Here is an 18066-nt window from a genome sequence, read left to right on the forward strand (position 1 = left end):
TCATGTTTATTTTGTACATGTAGTTTGTATAGACTGTATAATAAAGTAAGTAGTATTGGTATGGTGTGGTGCTACAACATTAAATGTCTATTTTAATCTGATTGTGTGTGTGTTTGTGTGTAAACAAGAGTATAAGAATATAAGCAATACCTTATTTAGGCTACTGATGCAACACTAGAAACCAAATAGAATAATGTAATATGTACAGTACATAATGAAAGAGGGATGAATTGACCTAGTGTCTGATGATGAGGGGACATTATGTACTGTAGGAATCAGAATCTTTAATTCAAAAAGTACTGGGAGAGTACTTAAGGAATTTCTTTTGGTGCAGGTGTCAACATAACAATAGCACCATTAAAAAGGTTTTGAAAAGATATAGGGCTCCAATTTGAGTAATGGGCAAAGTGATAAGTATAACTAAAGAAAAAAATGGGCAAAACTTAACATCATGGCCAAGACCTTTAAGTAAAAACATTATTGAAAACAACACTCCCACATGCCACATGGCTATTCATGGTTATGGTTATGGGATTTGGCAGATGCTTTTGCCCAAAGGGATATATAAACAAAAACAATACAACAGTTACAATTAAAAGTGAACAGTTTTAAAATGATTGTAAGACTACATTAAGGAGAATAGCAATAATAAGCAATAGTATCAATTAAATCAATAGCCTATTGAAAATAAACAATACTATAATATTCAAACTCTAACTCATAAGAAACGCTTAATTACTGTAACTAAGTGCATGCTAGACAGATATGCCTTTAGACCCCTCTTGAATGACCCAAAACTATCACAGGAACAGAGAGCACTGGGCAACTCATTCCACTAACAAGGAACCACTGAGGAAAAGTCTTGAATTTGACCTAGCGGTTATGGCTGGTCGACACAATGGACGCTCATTAGAAGACCGCAATGGGGGGTTGGGGATGTACAGCTTGATCATAGAATTGAGAGCAGGGAGCAGATCCAGTAAGTGTCCTGTAGTAGGCCAAGGTGACAGATATAAATTTTCATGCACAATAACTTTTTGAGAGACTTTGCACTTAGCCTTCTATTAAAATTAGGGCCCATACTCATAAAGGAAGAATGACATGATGGCCTTCGTACAAGAATTAAGGGTAGTGGGAATTAAGGGTAGTGGGAAGCTTTCAAATGACTGTAGTGGCCCTGATCACAGAGGCTGTGAAAGATGACTTTGGAAAATTCTGGAAAGTTTTAAACATGGTCCATGTCCATTAGGTTTGATATGGGACTTGTCTGGACATGGGCTGAATCCAATGTCTGGAATCCTTTTAACAAGCATTGTAAAACTTAAGCCTGCAATGGTTTCTTATAATCTACATGCTGCTTCTAATAAATGGCATGTACATGTGTTTAGCTTGCTAGTTGGTAGGCTAGATCCTATGTCTCTTTACGCACTTCGGTAATGTCAGACATTACTAAAAAAATTAGATGCTTAGTTCATCAACTACAAACTGCGGTTTTCTAAACCTAGGCCTACCCAAAAGACATATTAGGCTATCAATTGCATTGCATTGTTGGTTAAAGCAAATAGCAACTTGCATGATTTAATCTCTAATCAAGTCATGATTTAATCTCTAATCGAGTCACAGGCTATACACTCATATAAAATGATATAAGTTCATATGCTCAGGACTGTAACAGTGGCCTATAGCAAATTGAAGCGCACATGCTACTGCCCTTTTAATTTTTTAAACTCCGCCCTTTCCTTCCTCAAGTCCTCCAGTTAAAATGTATCAATTCTTTGGCATGTCACGTGACCACCATGGTGCTTCGCTTTAGGGAGGGAGTAACGCCAGCTGTATCTGAACTCGCAGTCCAATGCTTGCATTCCTCCCTATGATTCCTCCTTTCATCAAAGGCTGTAAGAAAGGGGGAAATCGTAAATAATAACAGCCAGACGCACTGAACGGATACGAACGCCGATTCGCGCATAATAGGCCTACAGGAGAAGCAGAAGCTCTGGAATACCACCATCTCTAACGTCGGCTAAGGTCCGCGGATCCGACGAGACGTGACTGATTTTGCTTTTGATTTCGCGTAAACAGATAAGGAAAGAGACGAAAACGATTGATGAACGTCTTTTTTCTTTTTAAAAGGAACACAAGATGGCTGATGAAAGAAACCGATAACGAGGACCAAACGGCGCCGTCCCCTTTAAGACTAAAAAAGGTTTATGAACCCTACATTTTTATAAGTTTAATGTCATAGTCGGACAGGTTAAAGTTAGCCTTTAGTAGTCATGGTGACATTATGTTGTAATACAGAGTAGCTTAGTGCGCCAAGGATAGATGGATATGTTGGATAAGGGACTATTAGTTTGTATTTTTATGTGGCCCGTGATGAAATGAGCATAAGCTATTATCATCTGCTATTATCACCAGGAATAATTTTCATATCCTATATGCTGCGCGAGTGTTGGCAAATTTGCCTAATAGCCCAGGCTACCTTGAGGTACGCTGTAAGGTTAATGGCAGATTGACTAAAAATGTAGTGATGGCACACTGCCTACATAGCTATGCATAACTTGTGCGCTACGAAGAAGGCTACTTTCCCTTATTTCTAGTAATACACATAGTGAGTATGTTATTATTATGTAACAAAAGACCAATGGCTATTTCACGTTTTATAGCATATGTAACAATAGACTGGTGACCAATACTCATTTTAATATATTATTAGTTAGCGCATGTCCTTTGACTATTGTGTTTCTGGACTTGACATTTAAACCAGTTAAACGGTTTCCTTTATTGTCTGATGTTGTTTCCACAAAGTGTTGGGGCAAATGTAAAGCAAAAGGCAGCCTTGGCTGCATGTAATATCACTTATAGCATTGGCTTTACAGAATAAAATCCTGCCTCGTTTTCGATGAGTCGCCTGTTTGTCGGATGTGAAAACATTTTATGACATTTCCGTCACTATGTATTTGTGACGTTTCCGTCTCAAGTCTACCCAGATTCGCTTTACGCACACATGGCATGCTTGGCAAAGTGGGCTTAGTTGCCGTGTACACTTAGAACTGTTGATGTGCCATGTTTAAGCTTATACAGCACAGAGAAAGATAGTAAACGTTAGATTAAATGCAGTGATTGGTTAGTACACCTTGGTTTAGTGGAGGTATAGTCATTTTACTTGCCTATATTATTACAAGAAGCAGAGAAGAGAAGGAAGAGCTTGTTTATCCCACATAAGTCTCACAATTTAACATTGGCATTAAGCGTTAGAGAGACTTTTTACCTTTACTTTTTACGCCTTGGTATTGAAGCTTCAGTCAGTACAATTGACTTTTACGCATTGCCAGTAGTGGCAGTTGCTTTGCGTCATTTCGGTTGCCCTTCGGCCTTTTCGTATGTTTTGGTCAAAACAGAATACGTTAAATCTGGATCACTCAAGCTCGACCCTAATTCAGCTCTGGTTTTGACTCGCCTGAGCTGTTGTTTTAGCAAAACATTATTGGCCTAACTTACAGGTGAAACAAAGGTGTCATAAAGGTATCGCCAGTCACATTAATTCATTGCTACAACTGCTAACATTAAGTCATATACGACGGATTAATGCAACGACATGACTGATAGTCATCCTTCAATCCTTGCAGAGTTGGTCCGGTTTTTGCGAGCGTACTTCGAGCCAGTAAAGGGAGTGCATATCACAATGCCATATTAAACCACTGAGACTGGTTGAGTAATTTGAGCTTATAAAAGGAACGAAGCCAAATGATGACTATGGCGGAAAACTGGAAAAACTCTTTTGAGGAGGAGCTCATCTGTCCTATATGTTTGCACGTGTTCTCTGAGCCAATCCAGCTACCGTGCAAACACAACTTTTGTAGGGGATGCATAAATGAGGCTTGGTCCAAAGATACAAGTGTGGTGCGATGTCCGGAGTGCAACCATGCTTACAGTCAGAAGCCGAGTTTGGAGAAGAACCACAAACTGTCAAATATTGTTGAAAAATTCAATGCTCTCAACGTGGAGAAAGCACCTACTGTTCTCCACTGCATCTTCTGTCGGCGAGGACCTCCGATGCCGGCGCAAAAAGTTTGCCTCCGGTGTAATGCACCTTGCTGCCAATCGCATGTACAAACACATCTGCAGCAGCCGTCCTCCAATCCCGGACACCTACTGGTCGAGGTGGAGGATGTGAAGGCGTGGACTTGCCCTCAACACGACGAATACAGGCTGTATCACTGCGAAACGGAGCAGGTGGCCGTCTGCCAGTACTGCTGTTTCTCCAGGTGTGCTGCCAATCACGGCCACGCCATGTGTGATATTGACGTGAGACGACATGACATCAGGGTAAGTTACCACATAATATGCAGACATACAATCAGATTTCAAAGTATTCGTTCAGTCTCTATAACGCGTGCCATGACATTCATGTTTATGGTTATGAAAATGGCTATTCTTGCAAATCCTTTAAGAGATATAGTATACTCTTTTGATCCAGAGGGAAAAAGGTAGGCTACAAACAATAGACCTCTTTTGAAGATGAACATGTTAATGGAAGAATCTAGGTTAAACTAGCATCATGGCACATATCTAAATGCACATTAATGCCTTCTGGGAAAGAATGTCATTTTTCAATGTCAGTCAGCGTCATGCCCCCAAACCAGACTAGCAGACCTATTGGATATATATAAGGCTGGTGAATGCCTTGAGGGAGCAGATTCTCTCAACCCTGAACCCACCATGTGATGTCAAATTTCCAGATGCCAAAGGCCAGTCTGGTATTTTTCCATGTTGGTTCTAACGCTTGTTTCAAACTGGTTTCCCCTGTCCTTGTGCCTTGTTTTCTTTCTTGCTTGCTTGCTGTGTGTTTGATATATTTCCCATTGTCAACAATGCCAGAAATCCCCTCCCCTCCTGTGGACTTGCACTGAAGTGATAAACAGTTGGACAGACCTGTGAACATACCAGTTCTCCACATAGCCTTATCTGCCCTACACAGGTGCATCCTAGCATGGCAGTTTGGTGGAGGAGGGGGGCTGGGGTTCTGCCAGGAAATAAAGTGAGGTGGCTCCTTCTCTTTGTGGCACAGATGGAGGGGAGAGGAATCGTGCTGCCTCATGGGACCATAGGCATCTTTTTATTTCCCTTGGCTTTGGGTGAAGGCTGCATTTAGTCAGCGTGCTCATGGGATGTGCTTTCTGCCTGGTTTCTCCATGGCCCTCAATCCTCCTCTCTTTCTCCTGCTCACTCTTTCAACCACACTAAATCGGATGATTCTGTATTCACAGGGCTCTGAAGAGGAGGGGAGGTGTGTGTGTGTCTGTGTGTGTGTGCATGTGTGCATGTGCATGTGTGTGCGTGTGCGTGTGCGTGCGTGTGCGTGTGTGTGTGTGTGTGTGCTCTCTGAATTTTCAATCAGTAGCACACTAGCGCACTGTTCGCTTGTGTTCACTGCTCTCACTTTTTTTTTCTGTTTTATGGTCCACCCTTATATAATAATATCCCATTAGTTTGGAGACAACCTTCATATGGCGTTAGGCTTGTACATTGACAACAAAACAATTCCACATGACTATAATGGAAGTTGACTGTAAAGCGGTGCACAGCGGCGTGTCTCTTATTGCTGTTGCAGTAATAGCGCTGGCGCTGGCGCTGTTGTTGTAGTAAAGCTGTAATGAGCGGGAGAGGTGGGTGATGGATGGCATGGTGCGCTAAGTGCATCTGCTGCGGGCTGTGCTGGGGGAGTCCGAGGGCAGGCCCACAGCAGGCCGCGGGCAGACCCCCGCTCACACCCCGGGCCAGCTCGGCTCAGTTGTGGCAGAGAGCGATGGGTAAAGATGTCAGGGATTGTGGCCATCCAGGCACCCCCACCCCCACCCCCAAATGCCCGAGCCCAGGACCCCAGGCCCGGAGTGAGAAGCAGGGGCCAGGCGCAGTGAACCCCCACCCCTGCCAAGAGGTATTAGGTTCCTGCCTGCAGGCCTCTGCCAGCAGCCGGAGTGCATCAGTCACTACAATTAGGTCATAGCCTTAGATCCTGGTGCTTCAAAGACATCCCCTCCCTCCCTCACTATCTCTCTCTCTGCTTCAGTCTTTCTCTCTCTCTATCTCTCTATCTCTTTTTCTGCCTCTCCCTCTCTGTCTTTCAGTCTGTTTTTCTCTCTGTCTGCCGGTTTCTGCCTCATTTGTCTACATCATTCAATCCCCTTCTCTCTCTCTCGCACACTCACTAATTCGGATGATTCCAGATTCATCTAAGAGGAGAGGAGGTGTGTGTGTGTGCGCATGCACACGTGTGCATGTGTGATTGAGTGAGTGAGTGTATGTGTGTGTCTAAGCTCTGACAACATTGTGTTTCCTCACCTCTGAGTAATTGTGCAGTCAGTGAAGTCCCATGCTTCTGCTGTTCCGGGAATGGGAATTTGTCTTTGGCATTACTAAGCATCCTGGCCACCTGATTTAAGAGAATACAAGGGCTGGACCTTTGGATCAGACCAAGTTAGGGTCAGTGCACATTTGCAATGTTAACATTTAAATAATTTAAAGATCTGTATTTTTGTCATGTGATATGAATTGGTATCATTTGCCAAAGAATTATGACACTTATTGAATCAATAGTTTTCCCCTCTCCCTGACCTTTACGGACACATATATCTGGCTAACACTTGGGTTATGTTCCAATTATGTGGGCCACACATGTTTGTTCTGCACAGATGAAAATGTTGTAATTATAGACAGATATTATCCAGTGGAGATACTGTGGGTTCAAGTGTCCTTACCATTTTTAAGAAACATGCAGACACAGACACATAATCAATAATTCACTGGGAACACACTGGTAATATCTAGAGTTAATGGCACTGTAAGCAAATAGAGTGGGCAGACATGACTAATCAAGCTCAAGCACAAGAGTATACTGTACAGTATCAGAGGAGAGAATTATACCCTAACCTTTACTAACTTGAGCAGCCCTTGTATTGTGGATAATATGGGCTATTGCGTCACAAAATAGACTTATAATGTATTGTTTTGCCATAAAATATACAATGTCCACATTGTCCAGTTGTCTAATACCAACATTAGGTTTCTGGCCTTATGTTGTCAGCCATGGCACCATGTGTTTCAGCTGTATTGTGTCTAGTGGGAGGTGTGGAACAAACTGTTTAAAGTACAAATCAACATGGCAGAATTCACACTGGAAGTCAGGCGAGTGGCCTGAACACAAATGCTAGTCCTGGCAGCTCTCTGGATAAGCAGATTCTGCTGTCAGACACTGATGGTCATCAGAAATCCCAGACGGCTTAGTCTGAATGGACTCCAGCGGGATTAGAGCAGCAGAGAGCCGCAGAGAGTGGCTACCCCGTGGCATGGCTGTTTGGACAGGCCGCTCGGGGCTGTGTGGTGACATGACCTGTGGCATTTCTTTCCGCTGTCATTTCTCTCTGGTTTCCCACATCACAAGCACGCTGCATCTCTGTCCAGGCTTCATGTAGCAAATGTTTAGGCCAGACACTTACTAAACACCACATCACTGTGTTCTTGACGTATCATGTAGAGCTAAAAGCAACCTGGGTATTCTAGTATTTGTAGAAACTGCTGGCCTTTTACATTCTTGTTTAAAATGACCAACAATTCAAGACTGTTTATGCGAGTAGATGCTACGCTTTCCTTTTAGTCTATACTGTGTTACATGCTACCTTCTCCTTTTGTCTTCACTTTAGGTTATCTTCCTGTCGTACTAAATCCGACATTAATTCAATGTTCAGTCATACAGGCACCACTCAGTTGTAAGCATATATATATATTTTAAATACCACAATATTAATAATTCATGTTATACTCTGAGAGCTAGAGCCGTGCGCTCGGCACACCATGTAATAATGAGGGATGCAGTGGACAGATGATATGCTGTGAAGTCCAGCTTCACCTACACTGGGTGACCACACACAGTTGGCTCACTTCCTGTGCTCTATGCCAAAGAATGAACAGGAAGTGATGATTCGCTTATGCAACCTAATGCTCTCGAGCGAGTGGACGCTTGATGCTTGACCGTTGACTTTTGGAGCAGGACTGTTGGAGCAGACTGGTCTGCGCGTCCGCTGTGTGTCTTTTTTAAATATTTGTCCGTGGCTGAAATGAGACGTCTCTCTCTCTCTCTCTCTCTCTCTCTCTCTTTCTCTCTCTCTCTGCCCACCTCTTACCTCCTGTTCCCTTTCCCCTCCATACAGTCATATACATTTACCCAAACCAAGTTGTATCACAGTCATACACAGTATGCATCCTAAAAGCCTGTTTCCAGGGCAGAGCATGGAGATACATACAGTACATCAGGAGATGCACACATCACATCTGTATCCCTGTAGCCAATGGAGCTCTGGAGGGGGATGCAGGCAGGCAGACTGACTAGCAGGCAGGCAGGCTAGCGCTCCGTCTGCTCAGCTGACCGGGCTGCTGGCCCTAATGGGCATGTTCATCAAGCTCAGCTCTCAGCAGCAGAATCGATCCACGCGCATCTCCCCTGAACGAACAAGCCAGCATCCTGCTCCCCATCACAGGGATGGATGAAACCTTTTTAAGAGTCTTGTCAACAACATCTCTCTCGTGCACACTCTCTCCCTCTGTGCGTGCGTTTGTGTGTGTATCTGGGTGTGTGTGTGTGGTGGCTTTTGTGTATGTGCACCTAGTGTCTTGGACATGAACGTAGTAATTATCTCAGTTCTACACGAGACTGAAAGGACATGTGTACATTTGGAAACGCAGTTAAACCAGTTTGGCGGAGAGTCCCTAGTGGTGCCCAGGTGGTTCAGCTCATTGTCATCACTCCTCAGATTAAGGGCAGGACTTTAGTTGTGCCACGCCACAGAACCCATCCCACACACACACACATGAATAGGCTCACACACACACAGACTTGCACAGATATAGGCACACAGTTGTAGCTCCATGCTACCTGTGTTCCCCCCTCCCCTCTCTTTCTCTGTGTTTACTGTGTACTCCCTTTCTCTCACTCTGCTTTGCTGCCATCCATCTTTCTCTGTCTTCCCTCATTGTCTCTGCTGTAAAAATGCAAAAAATGCAAAATAAATGGAGCTTTGTTACCATGGCAGCCTCTCCCCCCCCCTCCCCCATATATAACCCCCACCAGCAGGCACTAACCCCCTCTGCTATTGTGGCTGGCTCTCACATGAAACATTTGTTTAATTAAAAGTCATTTTCATTTGGTTTGCGCTCGGCGGCTCCTTGTCAGGCTTCTGTCAGACCCGTCGAGCTGTTTGCTGACTGACTTTGGTCTTTGTTCTGTCTGAGAGGCAGAGGGAAAATCCTCTCCGAGTCACCAGGCTTTTGCTGGGCTCACAGCAGTGCATGTGTGTGTGTGTGTGGCTCTGTGTGTGTGTGTGTGTTGTGGGGCACAGAAGGGGGAGGAACTTGGAACAATGTGTGGGTATTTTCTCCCAGGTTGCTTTTAGTGTGGCAGACAGCATCTGAAAAGCCACAGCAGTACATCATGAGTTATGAATAGAGCCTGTAACCCAGACCCAGCACAGGACAAAATGGAGCAAAAACACTTCTGGTTGCTCAATAAAATCGGTGGTATTGCCCAGGGCATATTCACTGTGCTGGTATGGAGGTTTTCCTATGTACCACTTCTGTTCTAACCTTCTGTTTTTCCTTGTGTTTTTTTCTCTCTTCTTTCATCTCTCTCTCCTTCCCTCCCTCTCTCTTTCTCTCAACCTCTCTGTTCTTTAGCAAATGTTGATTAAACAGCAGGAGCGTTTGGATGATCGCTCTCAGGACATGGAAGAACAGCTCTACAAACTGGAAACAGACAAGTGTCTGGTAGAGGTCAGATATAGCACTGCTTTGATGTTATATTTTTGAAGAGCCAAAAAGAACTCTTACTACTTACCAGGGGCTGTGTGCAGGTATCGCAATGAATGATTGAAGGGCTTTGAATGGCAGAGGGCCATTGCTTGAGATGTTGGAGAGTTTATTGCTTAGCAACCTTAAAGGGACGGGAAATTATTTTTGTGCTTCAGGAAAATGTCTGTGGACAAGTACAGTTTCAGAAATAATCACAGAGAGGCTGTTGTACAGCTCTAAACAGTTATTTATTTACAAACAAAACTAAATATCCTAAAGAAGAAGCCTTTATAAAGAAGCCTTTATCAGTGTACAGAGAGACTTTTTTACTATTTGCTTTTTTAGACTATTCGAGTTTTTCACAACAGGAAGTTGCTTGTCAAAGCTGATTGTTATCTAAATTGCTTCTAAAAGGAATGATTCATTTTAGCATGTAAAATCAGAGAACTCTTTCAGTGTGTAGGACAGGGATCTAGTGTGGTTTCTGACCTCCCTCACGTGTGCCCTGACCGTCTCCTCCTCTGGACAGAGTAAGGTGGAGCGTCTGAGGCAGGAGGTGCAGCTGCAGTATCAGAAGATGCAGCAGCTCCTGGAGGACGACTTGGCCAAGACGGTGGCCGTGCTGGACAAGGCTCACGCCCGCTTCTGCCAGGAGAACGCCGCCCAGTGCCTGCAGCTCCGCCACCGCCAGCAGGACGCGCACAAGCTGCTGCAGACCGCCCAGGCACTCTTCGACAAGTCCGAGGACATCAACTTCATGAAGGTGAAAAAAAAAAGCTTTCAGATTTTTGACATTTTTATGTAACTGTCATTTTATTTTTTGTTATTCATTAGTCCATTATTGAACTGATATTTACATTTTCCATTCATTTTCTCAACATTTGGCAAAAAGGCTGATGCCTTTTATTTTGCAAAAGAAAAATTCAGTACATGTAGGTGTATCTATGTGTTGTTGCAACAGAAATAAATGGCTACCTGGTACCTCAAATACAGCTATCAAAATACACCATATAAAATGGCTTGGATGTGCTTTTAGGAAAAATAAAAATGAATCAACTAATCCATCTTAATGAGGCTAAGATCCTAATTAGTTTATTATGTGTTCTAATAAGAGCTAAACAGGAAAGGCCTCACTTCCTGTCTCTCTCTTTTCGCATGTCTGAACTCGCTGTTAGACGATCAACATGAGGCAGTGTTCTGGTCATCTGCTGACCCCTCTATCTCTCCCTGAACTTTGAACGAGTCGGCCGCCATAAAAACACGCGCACACACAGACATGCACACAAACACACACATTTAGAAATACCCAGTCCCTACTCTTTTCCATTCCAAATGATGTCTTCAAACAATGATGTCCTTGTTCTCCTTTGGACAGAATGCTAGCTCCTCAATATGTTAATATTAGACCCATGGTGAGTTGCATGATGGGAATTCAGTTTGAAGCACTGGTATGTCAATAATTTGTCTACATGCCTACGGTTATTGGTCACTGTAATCTCTCTTTTGGTAATAATATGGATTAGTAGGTAGATGAAAGAACATTGTTGGCATTAAACCATTCCCCTTCCCTCAGAATAAACTAGAATATTTTCAGCCCAAACCAATCTGGCAGCAGCTCAGGATTAGTCAAAAAGACGTAACATCAAAAGTCCACTGAAGTAACACAGGCAGCCCGGCAGCAGTGGGGAGAGCAGAGCAGAGCAGAGCAGGGTGCGCGTGCGCGAGCACTTTGGCAGGGGAATACGAACCCTGTCTGGAGGTCCTCCAGGAGGAGCTTCTGGGCAAGAGGCGGGTGGAGGTAAATCAGACGCTCCCCAGACGCCAGCGCTCCGTCAGTCAGGTGAAAACAGGCCTAATGAGGAGGCGGGGCTCCCTTTGTTCTCCTCCGCGCGTCCCCGACTCGCCTGCGCTGGAGATTATTCATCCGCCACCTCGGCCCCGACAGCTGGGCTACTGGGTAATTACGCTCATATAGCGCTACAGTTTAAACAAGGCAATACATCAAACGTGCGCCAAGCCAGCCAGCGCTATTGTCATTGAAGAGGGGGGATCAGTGGCGCGTTGTCTGAGGACAGATTTGTTTACGCCCGTGTCACTTGCTGTTTGAAGCGTCTTGTGTTGCGTCTCATGTTTGTTGATCGTGTTTTGCTGGCACAGAACAAGCATCTCATTTGTGCCCCAGCAGAACATGGAGAGCTTCCCAAAATATGCTAAAAGGGAATCACAGCACATGTTGTCTCATCTTCACTAAAAGCCAATCACAGCACATGTTGTCTCACAAACAGTACGCCGAAATAGACAAACAAAAAGCTTTGCTTAATGGCCTTCTGTCTGTCTTTCAGAACACAAAATCAGTGAAGATTCTAATGGACAGGTAAGCTTCATTTTGAGTATTAAGTTAGTATATAACAAAATAAATATAGTATAGTGTCATGTTTGAAGTCACTTGAAGTGATGTTTCTCTTCACAATACATGGATGTTTCAAACTATCAGGAGTTTTTGGTGACCCTGTTTCTGTTTCTGCCTGCCAGGTCGCAGTCCTGTGTAGGCACCGCCCTACCTCCCCACAAAGTAGGCAGCCTCAGCTCCAAGCTCTTTCTGGCCGAGATCTCCAAGAAGGAGAAGAGCCTTCGGAAAATGCTAGAAGGTATGCCAAAAAACAAGCCCAAGCGTTTTCCGGAGAAGAGAGAGACAGAGAGAGGCAACAGCTGTTTCGATGGTGTGTGCAGCCATGGGAAGCACTTGGAGCTTTGCTAGGGGCCTTTTTTAGAACAATTGATCAGTGTGACTTTGACATCTGGTCAGATCCTACACATCCTCTTTGCCTCCAGAGTTTCCCACCCCCATCAAATCGACCAAAATGAGCTCTTCTGACACCCAACTTGTAATTCCAGGCAGGAATCTCAGTGGGGTTTTTTTCATCTGTGGACAGAAATTCTAAACATTAACTGCTATACAAATATGTATATTATATTTATGGTGTGTTTTGCACAATGACATATCCAATGTCATGCTTTTGTTTCAAGATTAAACATTTAATCAGTGTAGTCTAAATATCAAACTCTTCAATGCAAAGACATGCAGATGTATTCATACTTTGCCCTCTTTAATATGTAAATTCTCTTCTCATTCTGTTTTCATAACCATTTCTCCCTCTATTTCTTTTTTTTTTAATCTTTCTTCATAAATCCATTTTCTCCCTTTCTCTTTCATTCCCTCTCTCTCTCCCCCCCTTCTCTCTCACTCTCTTGTGTTTGTCTCTCACTTTGTTCTCTCTGCCCCCCCCCCCCTTTCTCTCTCTCTCTCTCCCTCAGTCCCCTTCTCTGCTCCTGCTGGTTTCCTACAGTCGGTGCCAGCGTACGTCTGTGGCGTGAGCAGCTCTGGAGCTGAGAAGCGCAGGCACTCCTCCGCCTTCCCAGAGGGCAGTGGGAGTGGTCGGGACCCATCCTCTTCCTCCTCCTCATCTTCCAGCTCGGCTGCCAAGCAGTCCTTCCTGGGCCCTTCCCCTCTTCCAGAGCCCCCCTCCTCTCAGCCCGGGGCTGGAGCCTGCGGTTCGGCCCACCACGTGGCCGGGCTGAGTGGGGGCAGCAGAGGCTCAGTCGGGGGAGCCAGTGGAGGCGGCTCCGTGGGTCCAGGCGGAGGCTCGCAGCCGCTCCACCACACCGGCTCGGTCTTCACCTCCTCGCACTACTCGAGCGGCGGCGGAGGTGCCAGCTCCCAGCAGGCCATGCTGCCCCAGTACGGCGGCCGCAAGATCCTCATGTGCACGGTGGACAACTGCTACTGCTCAGGGGTTCCTTCTGTGTCCGGCCACCGCTCCCACCCACCTTACCCGCGCTCCGGAAGCTTCCCATGGGCCGTGAGCCCCCAGGACTATCCCCCGGCCCTGCCTCCCACCTCCTCCATGCCGGTGCGGGATTGGATCGAAGCTTCCCAGACTCACCGCCACCCTGACTTCTACAGCCTCTACGGGCAGGCCTCCACCAAGCACTACGTCACTAGCTAACCCACGCTAATCAGACCCTGGGCCACAGAGAGGATTTTGCTCTGTCCTCTTAAACATGCCTCTGTGGTCAACTGAGTCCAACTTAAGTCTGCAAACATCTTCGGCATCACCTAGTTTTTCAAACTAAAATCAAGCTAACAAAAAACAAAAACACTATTTGAATAGAAATCAATACAGCTACTTGAACTGAAATAAATACTAACTGTTGGCTCTCTGCATCCAGGTCTGCTTGATAGGGTGGCTCGTGGGAACAGTGGGCTTTTGCTTTGTTTTGTTGCTCTTTTAATGAGCATCATGTTGAAAACTGAGCTGTGTATTTCACACCTATAGTGCATGTGAAAGCACTGTCAACTCTGATGCATCTTGTGTCTATGTTCCAAGAAGGTTTTTAATTTCAGGTGTTATATTTATTACTGCAGAAGCCGGCAGACATGCAATAACAAAAAAAAAAAAAACATGTTTCATGTAAGAACACTGACAGAGCAACTCCATGCATGAGCCTGATTTAACAGAGTGCTTTTGAGATTATTTTATACACATTTTGCTGCATTTGTTCCAGTTATGCATACTCTAGTGGAGAGAAATCATGCTAGTTCAGTCATTTTTATATTCCCCTCAGCTGGCCACTGGCGGTCTGCAGTGGTTTCCTATGCAGGACCATGGCTAAAGGAGCTCAGATGAATGCGGTTCAGCCTAGCCCCGACTCCCTGACAAGAATCTTTGTCAGTGTCAGCATTTTCATACAGGCGCGTGGTGGAGACATCATTTTCTTTGATTTCTTACATTCTGAAATCCACCCTCCCCCTCCTCTATTTTATTAACATTGTTAATATTATTTAATATTTGAGTGAAGATCTCCACATTTTTCTGTTGCCTGAGGAGGTCCTCTCCTCCATTCGTGGCTGGAGGCTGCAGGGTTGCAAATTCCTGGCTTTTACTGGCTTCCCACAAAACCCCACCCAGCAGAATACAAACATGGAGCATGGAGAGAGGAAAAACCTTGTGATGCCAGACAAGTAGCCTCACCCCCCCCCCCCTCTCTCTCTCTTTCTCTCTCCCTGCTCTCTCTCCCAGCTTTCTCTCTCTCTCTCTCTCTCTCTCTCTCTCTCGAGCTCCAATAGACCAAAGGGAGAAGGGCTTCCTCTCCATCTTTCCACCCACCGCAAGCTGGACAGGAGGCTCCAGATGGATTCCCCTGTCTCACACACACACACACACACACACACACACACACACACACACGTCCATACTAACTCTAAACCAGCTCCACCATCTAGGCCAGAGCTGACTTTTGAGTTGAGTTGAGTCCAGATGATCTTCATTAGGTCCCCACAGCTGATGCACCGCGCTTCCGCAGGGCTAAGGATGTTGTTGTGACTTCCTGTTGCAGACTTCCTGTTGGAAGAGGGAAGTTTCTTGGCAGTTTCACAAGTGAGCTTCACGGAGGAAAATAACGCACTTCTCCGAGGGGCAGATGATTCAGCAGACATTTTCATGAACTTTTGTATCTGAAGAAAAAGCACTGGTCAGCAGTCTTTGAATTGTTTGTGGAAAACACTGACAGAATAACCTAAACTAATGGAATGACCTTTTTGTAAATATTTTGTGAGACAGAAAATAAAGAAATGTCATTAGGGGAATGGGGGAGAAAAGAAAGTTCCAAATAAATTGTGATTTCAAATCACCTTTCTCAAAACACTAAGTCTTGTATTATTTGTTACTTGACTGTGAACAATTAAAATAAACATTATACTAAGCTTAGCCCAAAGCTAAAAGTTAGGTTTGGATAAGTAACAGTGTAATCCTCTGCGTGACCTCTGGACATAATTAATAGTGCCAGTTGTGGGGCTGTGATGCAGGAAATTCAGAGGATTTGTAGACTTCAAAAGAAGGGTCATCACAAAATACAGAGAAAGAAAAAAAACATGGCAACTTTGAAAAGTCAAATGATCTGTCTCGGTATCAATTCCCAGACAGAATTTAGGTCAAGGCCCATTTTCCCTGGTCCCACTCTTGGAGTGCTTTTTCATGGGGGTTCATTCACTCTGGAAACGACAACACTGAGAGAACAGTGGAAGAGTGTGAAGACTGAGACTAGCTGCCTCATGTTTAACATTCACTCGGCCTAGATAAGAATATCTCATGTCAGTGTGTGCGTATTTATTTGTGTGTGTTTGAGAGAGGGAACAGACTACCTCACATGAAGCGCGTGAGAAACTCTGGTGAGCTCAGCCCCTGTTCTCAGTCTTGGGTTTCTGTTTGTGATGCTGACTGCATAGCGGCTGAACATTTTCAGCAAACATCACAAGACATGAGTCTCAGAGTAAGAGTGAGCAGGTGGAGAGAGTGAGGGGCGAGGGGGGTAGAGTAGAAAAGAAGAGCAGGGGAGATGAGATCCTCTGTTCTGTGAAAGGGGGCTGCATCTGACATGAGATCACACCGTCTCTCCATTGATCTGCCACTCACATGCTCCTGCCCGGTAACAAAGGACGCCAAGCACAGAGGAGGAGAGCTTTGTTGAGTAACATCATTCAAATGTAGGCTTACCTCACAGATTTCGCATTGTCCATTTCCGGAGCTAGTGCTTTGTTCTGGAGGTGAATCGCTGTCAGGATGGCCTGGCACTTTAGACCCTCCGGCTTCTCCAGCATGAAGCCGATCCACAAGGAGATTTACACCACACTCACTGAGCCCAGGTGTAAGTTGATAGTCTGCCCTGGGAAAGAGAAACAGTCTGGTGATTGCTAATGAGTGGCATGCTCTGTAGTAGTCTGACTACATGCCTTTGAAGGTATTAGCTTGAAGGGACAAGAAGACTTGAAAGTACCATGTTTGACACTAGGTGGATTCTGTCTTGCTTTGAATTCTGGAGCAGCCATGTACTCTGCTGTGTTAACCAGATACACATTTGTATACATTCAGCTGTAAACTACACAGGTGAAGAATGCAAACCTACTCTAGACAGGAAAAGAAAAGAAAAAACCTGGAAAGGGTTTATCTAACCAAACAAGGCCCAAATACGCCTCTGGAAAAAAAAGAAAACAAAAAAAGGAATATTCTACTCTCAGTGGAATACACTGTTCTTCCTGTCTCCTCTTGTCCTGACTCAGAATCAGTGGTTCTACTGCTTTGTGTGACATCGGAGGCACTAAGTAACCTGAACCCTCATGAACATCACTGAGCAGCAAGGGAAATGTTCACTCAGTAAAAATAACCAGGCTTCCTTCTCATGGCCTTTTTGACGTTTTCGTCACTGATCTACCTTGACGCGTTCCTCTGGACTGTTACAGATTATTCTGCATGTGCTGGCAGTTTCTGTGTGTGTGTGTGTGTGTGTGTGTGTATGTGTGTGTTTACAAGGTCTGTTTCAAGGGAGGGGCGCCTAGGCTAAGTTAAAGAGAAACAGTTTTTACAAGGCAAACTCATCCCAAATAAGTAATGATAAGTTAGCTCATGTATCTGCTTTATGAGTATGTCATCATGCCATAGAGGGAGGATTTCTGGGCCAGGCTGGTGGGGCTGATGGAGGGAAAGGGAGTGAGGTGCAAACATGTGAGAGAGATACACTCTGTAAAGCGCCATGAGACATCTGTAATGTTTTGGCGCTCCATAAGTGAAAAATAAATTAAATAAAATAAGTATTGTAAATAAATACATATTGTATGTGTGCACAGTTACAGTAGATGTACTACAAAGCAGTACAAATTAAGACGATCGCCACATGATGTTCCACCTAATACGCAAAGAAAATAAAGCATGCCTCCCAAATAACAATTTGTAAGGGTCAGTGTGCCCTATTGATGGAATAGCACAAAGTTTGGTGTGGTGTGGCAGAATAAGGTAGTGATGCAGCATATTAAATGTTATAAACTTTAATTTCATCATAAGGTATTGGCACAGACATATATACCATTTTGTTGAGAGCTATTTTAAACTCTAGCAGATATGAGTAAATGTGGGGTGCAACACTATGCAAGCTTCACCTACAGTTCATACCACTGTCCTAAATACTGACTCTTCCATAATGTTACAGTTGATTGCTGGCAGTTGTGTTATTTAGTTAGGCACAATACATACAGCTATAGCTGTGCATAACATGGAATTGAGGATACATCAACAACATGGGTGGAACAACAAATGTTACAATACCAAATGAAGAGTTTGTTTCCAAAACACTATATTTCAAAGAATTTTCATAAATCATTTTTTTACATTTTGT

General features: G+C 44.4%; 1 protein-coding gene across 4 annotated transcripts; it reads left to right on the forward strand.

The window, feature by feature from the left end:
• Window positions 1-1797: 1797 nt before the first annotated feature.
• trim8b (tripartite motif containing 8b) lies at window positions 1798-14821 on the forward strand. 4 transcript variants are annotated; one of them, XM_042082074.1, is made up of 7 exons: window positions 1798-3522; window positions 3627-4326; window positions 9727-9822; window positions 10370-10603; window positions 12183-12214; window positions 12373-12488; window positions 13156-14821. In XM_042082074.1, the coding sequence occupies exons 2-7, from the start codon at window positions 3745-3747 to the stop codon at window positions 13845-13847; spliced, it is 1752 nt and encodes a 583-aa protein (XP_041938008.1). In that variant the 5' UTR covers window positions 1798-3522; window positions 3627-3744; the 3' UTR covers window positions 13848-14821. The 4 variants fall into 4 exon arrangements, with proteins under 4 accessions (XP_041938008.1, XP_041938009.1, XP_041938007.1 ...); XM_042082075.1 differs by having other exon boundaries at window positions 1798-2203; XM_042082073.1 differs by having other exon boundaries at window positions 1798-2025; window positions 2131-4326.
• The last annotated feature ends 3245 nt before the right edge of the window (window positions 14822-18066 follow it).

The sequence above is a fragment of the Alosa sapidissima genome, chromosome 24 (assembly GCF_018492685.1).
Source record: "Alosa sapidissima isolate fAloSap1 chromosome 24, fAloSap1.pri, whole genome shotgun sequence".
Lineage (NCBI taxonomy): Eukaryota > Metazoa > Chordata > Actinopteri > Clupeiformes > Clupeidae > Alosa > Alosa sapidissima.

What these genes read in the sequence shown, in the direction of transcription:
- trim8b (XM_042082072.1), top strand. Translation starts at nt 3,745, where the DNA reads ATGATGACTATGGCGGAAAACTGGAAAAACTCTTTTGAGGAGGAGCTC. An exon ending in CAGACAAGTGTCTGGTAGAG is followed by an intron (nt 9,823 to 10,369) that starts GTCAGATATAGC and finishes TCCTCTGGACAG; the next exon opens with AGTAAGGTGGAGCGTCTGAG. An exon ending in GTGAAGATTCTAATGGACAG is followed by an intron (nt 12,215 to 12,372) that starts GTAAGCTTCATT and finishes TCTGCCTGCCAG; the next exon opens with GTCGCAGTCCTGTGTAGGCA.